The sequence below is a fragment of the Propithecus coquereli genome, unplaced genomic scaffold (assembly GCF_000956105.1).
Source record: "Propithecus coquereli isolate 6110/MARCELLA unplaced genomic scaffold, Pcoq_1.0 Scaffold77, whole genome shotgun sequence".
Taxonomy (NCBI): domain Eukaryota; kingdom Metazoa; phylum Chordata; class Mammalia; order Primates; family Indriidae; genus Propithecus; species Propithecus coquereli.
This window is the reverse complement of record NW_012153840.1, coordinates 1,231,093-1,234,460: the sequence shown is the minus strand read 5'-3', so window position 1 is coordinate 1,234,460 and position 3,368 is coordinate 1,231,093. Positions and strand designations below refer to the sequence as shown.

The window sequence follows — 3,368 nt, the reverse complement described above, 5'->3', positions numbered from 1 at the left end:
CAAAAACCTGTGTATGGATGTTTACAGCAGCTTTATTCATAACTGCCAAAGCTTGGAAGCAACCATGCCCTTCAATAGGAGAACGGATAAACAAAAACTGTGGTATATCAATGGAATATTACTCAGCACTTAACAAGAAATGACCTAACAAATCATGAAAAATGTTGGAGGAAACTTAAATGCACATAATTAAGTAAAAGAAGCTAATTTGAAAAAGTTATATACTATATTATTCCAATATATGGCATTCTGGAAAAGGCAAAACTATGGAGACGGTGAAAAGATCAGTGGTTGCCAGGAGCTGGAGGGAAGGAAGGATGAATAGCTGAAATACATAGGATTTTTACTGCAGTGAAGCTACTCAGTGTAATACTATAATGATGGATACATGTAATCCATCCAAATCCATAGAACGTACAACACAAGAGTGAAGCCTAATATAAACTATGGACTTTGGGTGATAATAATGTGTCAATGTAGATTCATCAATTATAACATATGTACTATTCTGATAGGGGATATTGATAATGGAAGAGGCTACGCATGTGTGGGGTATGTGGGAAATTTGTTTCTTCTGCCCAATTTTGTGAACCTAGAAGTGCTCTAAAAAAATAAAATCTGTTAAAATTAAAAACAAGCAAACAAAACTATCTTGGCAATAATTTCTGCCAAAAGATCCAAGCCTGTGAATACTAGGCTACGGTTCCTCTCTCTTAAAAAAAATAAATAAATAAAAGATGAGACTGCCAAATAAAACTTAAGGATAAATTCATATACTTGATTAGATCACAGTCCCTCACCTGTGATTTTCCCATCTTTATTTTAGAGGTGAAACAATGTATTTCTACAGTGTAGGGAGCTAATCTCTCCTGAAGAGACCATTAACTCAGAAATCAGAAGAAGGCTGTGTGTACCAGTATTACCAGTTGAGATCGAATGAGCACAAGGCCCACCAAGCAATTTCACCACAGCTAGCCCTTAGTGCTCCAGGTGGCGTTGGGAGTTGGCAAGGAGAACCATTCCTCCTCCCCATGAAAACCACCTTGATGCAAAGAAAATATTTTAAAACTGATTGATTCTGATCTAAAGATTTTTCTGTCATATCTCCAGCTGCCTTGTTCCCACCAGGAAAGAACAAATTAATACAACCCTTGCTTTGATCAAAGATTATTCAATTGGCCTGGTCATGTTAGACAAAAAAAAATGGGTCCTTCCTACCTTAGCTGCAATTAGCCAAATAGCTGCTATCTGTTAATTAAAAACATATCATGGGCCGGGCGCGGTGGCTCACGCCTGTAATCCTAGCTCTCTGGGAGGCCGAGGCAGGCGGATTGTTTGAGCTCAGGAATTCGAAACCAGCCTGAGCAAGAGCGAGACCCCGTCTCTACTAAAAATTAGAAAGAAATTAATTGGACAACTAAAAATATATAGAGAAATTAGCCGGGCATGGTGGCGCATGCCTGTAGTCCCAGCTACGCAGGAGGCTGAGGCAGAAGGATTGCTTGAGCCCAGCAGTTTGAGGTTGCTGTGAGCTAGTCTGACGCCACGGCACTCACTCTAGCCCGGGCAAAAGAGTGAGACTCTGTCTCGAAAAAAAAAAAACAAAAAAAAAACATATCATGGCTAGCAACCTCAACATTTAGCTAAAAGCTGAAATCTTGATTAGGAAAAGGAGAAACATTTTTTAAAGTAAAAGATATGCATAGGGTCTTTACTGCTTAGAGATAAAATCAAGCAGCAAATGCTTTCACTATCACACATCTGCTAAAATTAACTAACTTGAGAGACAGCATGTATCCTCATTAAGAGTACAGATTCTTAGGCTGGACCTGGAGGCTCACACCTGTAATCCTAGCACTCTGGGAGGCTGAAGCAGAAGGGTCGCTGGAGCCCAGGAGTGTGACGTTGCAGTGAGCTAGGCTGATGCCACTGCACTCTAGCCTGGGCAACAGAGCAAGACTGTATCCAAAAAAAAAAAAAACCCAGATTGTCTGAATGTGAATCTTGCCACCTGGTGGTCCCCTGCTGTTGGGAGGTTACCATATTGACGCCAAACTTAGTACAGACGCCTGATCAGCATAGGGCACTACAATCCAGAACTCCTGGGCTCAAGCGATCCTCCCACCTCAGCCTCCCAAGTAGCTGGGACTACCGGCAGGTGCCATCATGCCATGCTTACTGTGAATCTTTAATCCTGCATTAATCCTGTGTAAATCAGTTAACTGTGCCTCACCCAGTTTCTTCATCTATAAAATGGAACACATTTTATTCACAGTTTGCTGTGAGATTGTAAAGTAGTCACTATAGTGCTTGACACATAGTAAGAACTATTATACATGTTAGCTATTACTGTTATCCTATATCCATCCCTAAATAGATGATTCAAAAACAATATAATTGATGGGAGGGGAGGGAGTAAAAAAAACAATATCATTTACCAGATCAACTCCAAGAATATGAAGCTTTTTAAAAAGAATCCTCATATTAAAACTGCAAATGGGATTAAATACTGTAATATTCAAGTTGTTCATAAAACTAACCCAGGTCAGAAGAAAAATGCAGTGTTAATTGTCAAATATTAAATTTTATAACCACAATACATTTAAGGAAGAAAAGAGAAAATGAAATTGGCAGTCTAAAAATAAATCATTCAATGAAATCTGAAATAAATCTTTCTCCTTCCCACAGTACCTTTGATAAGTCGATACCACTGTTTGCAGACAAGGGCTGCAGTTTTGTGTTCCTGGTATGGTGAGAGAAAGGACAGGATATACTCCAAAACCTCTTCTGGAAGCTCTGACATGGACCTATTATGTCTAGTCTCCTCAACCTCCAATACTGGACGAGGATCCTCATCTTGCTCCATTGTCCCTTCCAGCACAGTTTCTTCTTGGTCCACAGCCATGAAACTGTCATCTTCACTGTCCGAGGAACTGGCCATGACATTCCACTTGACAGCTATAGCAGGTAAGAAACAAACATCAGTATTGCACTGGAAGAAGCCTGGAAACATTCAAGCATGTGTTTCCAAGCTGTTCACAATTTCTTTTCTACCCTCAGTATGAAATCTGCTCTTCAGCACTTTCCCACACTAGTTGTGTACCATCTTAATTTGATAGGTACAAGCTCAAATACCAACCTCATCCCCAAAGCCTTCTGATTACATTTTTTTCTCTCCACTGAAAACTAGAATGGTAACTAAGGTTTATTTTATTTTTTTTGAGACAGTCTCACTCTGTCACCCGGACTAGAGTGCCGTGGCATCAGCCTAGCTCACAGCAACCCCAAACTCCTGGGCTCAAGCAATCCTCCTGCCTCAGCCTCCCAAGTAGCTGGGACTACAGGCATGCGCCACCATGCCCGGCTAA

At 40.5% G+C, this 3,368-nt stretch overlaps 1 protein-coding gene across 1 annotated transcript in view; it reads right to left on the bottom strand.

Annotated features, from left to right (window-relative positions):
• Positions 1–3,368, bottom strand: part of FBXO42 (F-box protein 42) — a 111,265-nt gene that overhangs the window by 74,862 nt on the left and 33,035 nt on the right. The window contains exon 2 of the mRNA XM_012662638.1: positions 2,692–2,958. Coding sequence (XP_012518092.1) covers positions 2,692–2,941 — 250 coding nt within the window. The 5' untranslated portion in view covers positions 2,942–2,958. The remainder of the gene's footprint in view (positions 1–2,691; positions 2,959–3,368) is intronic.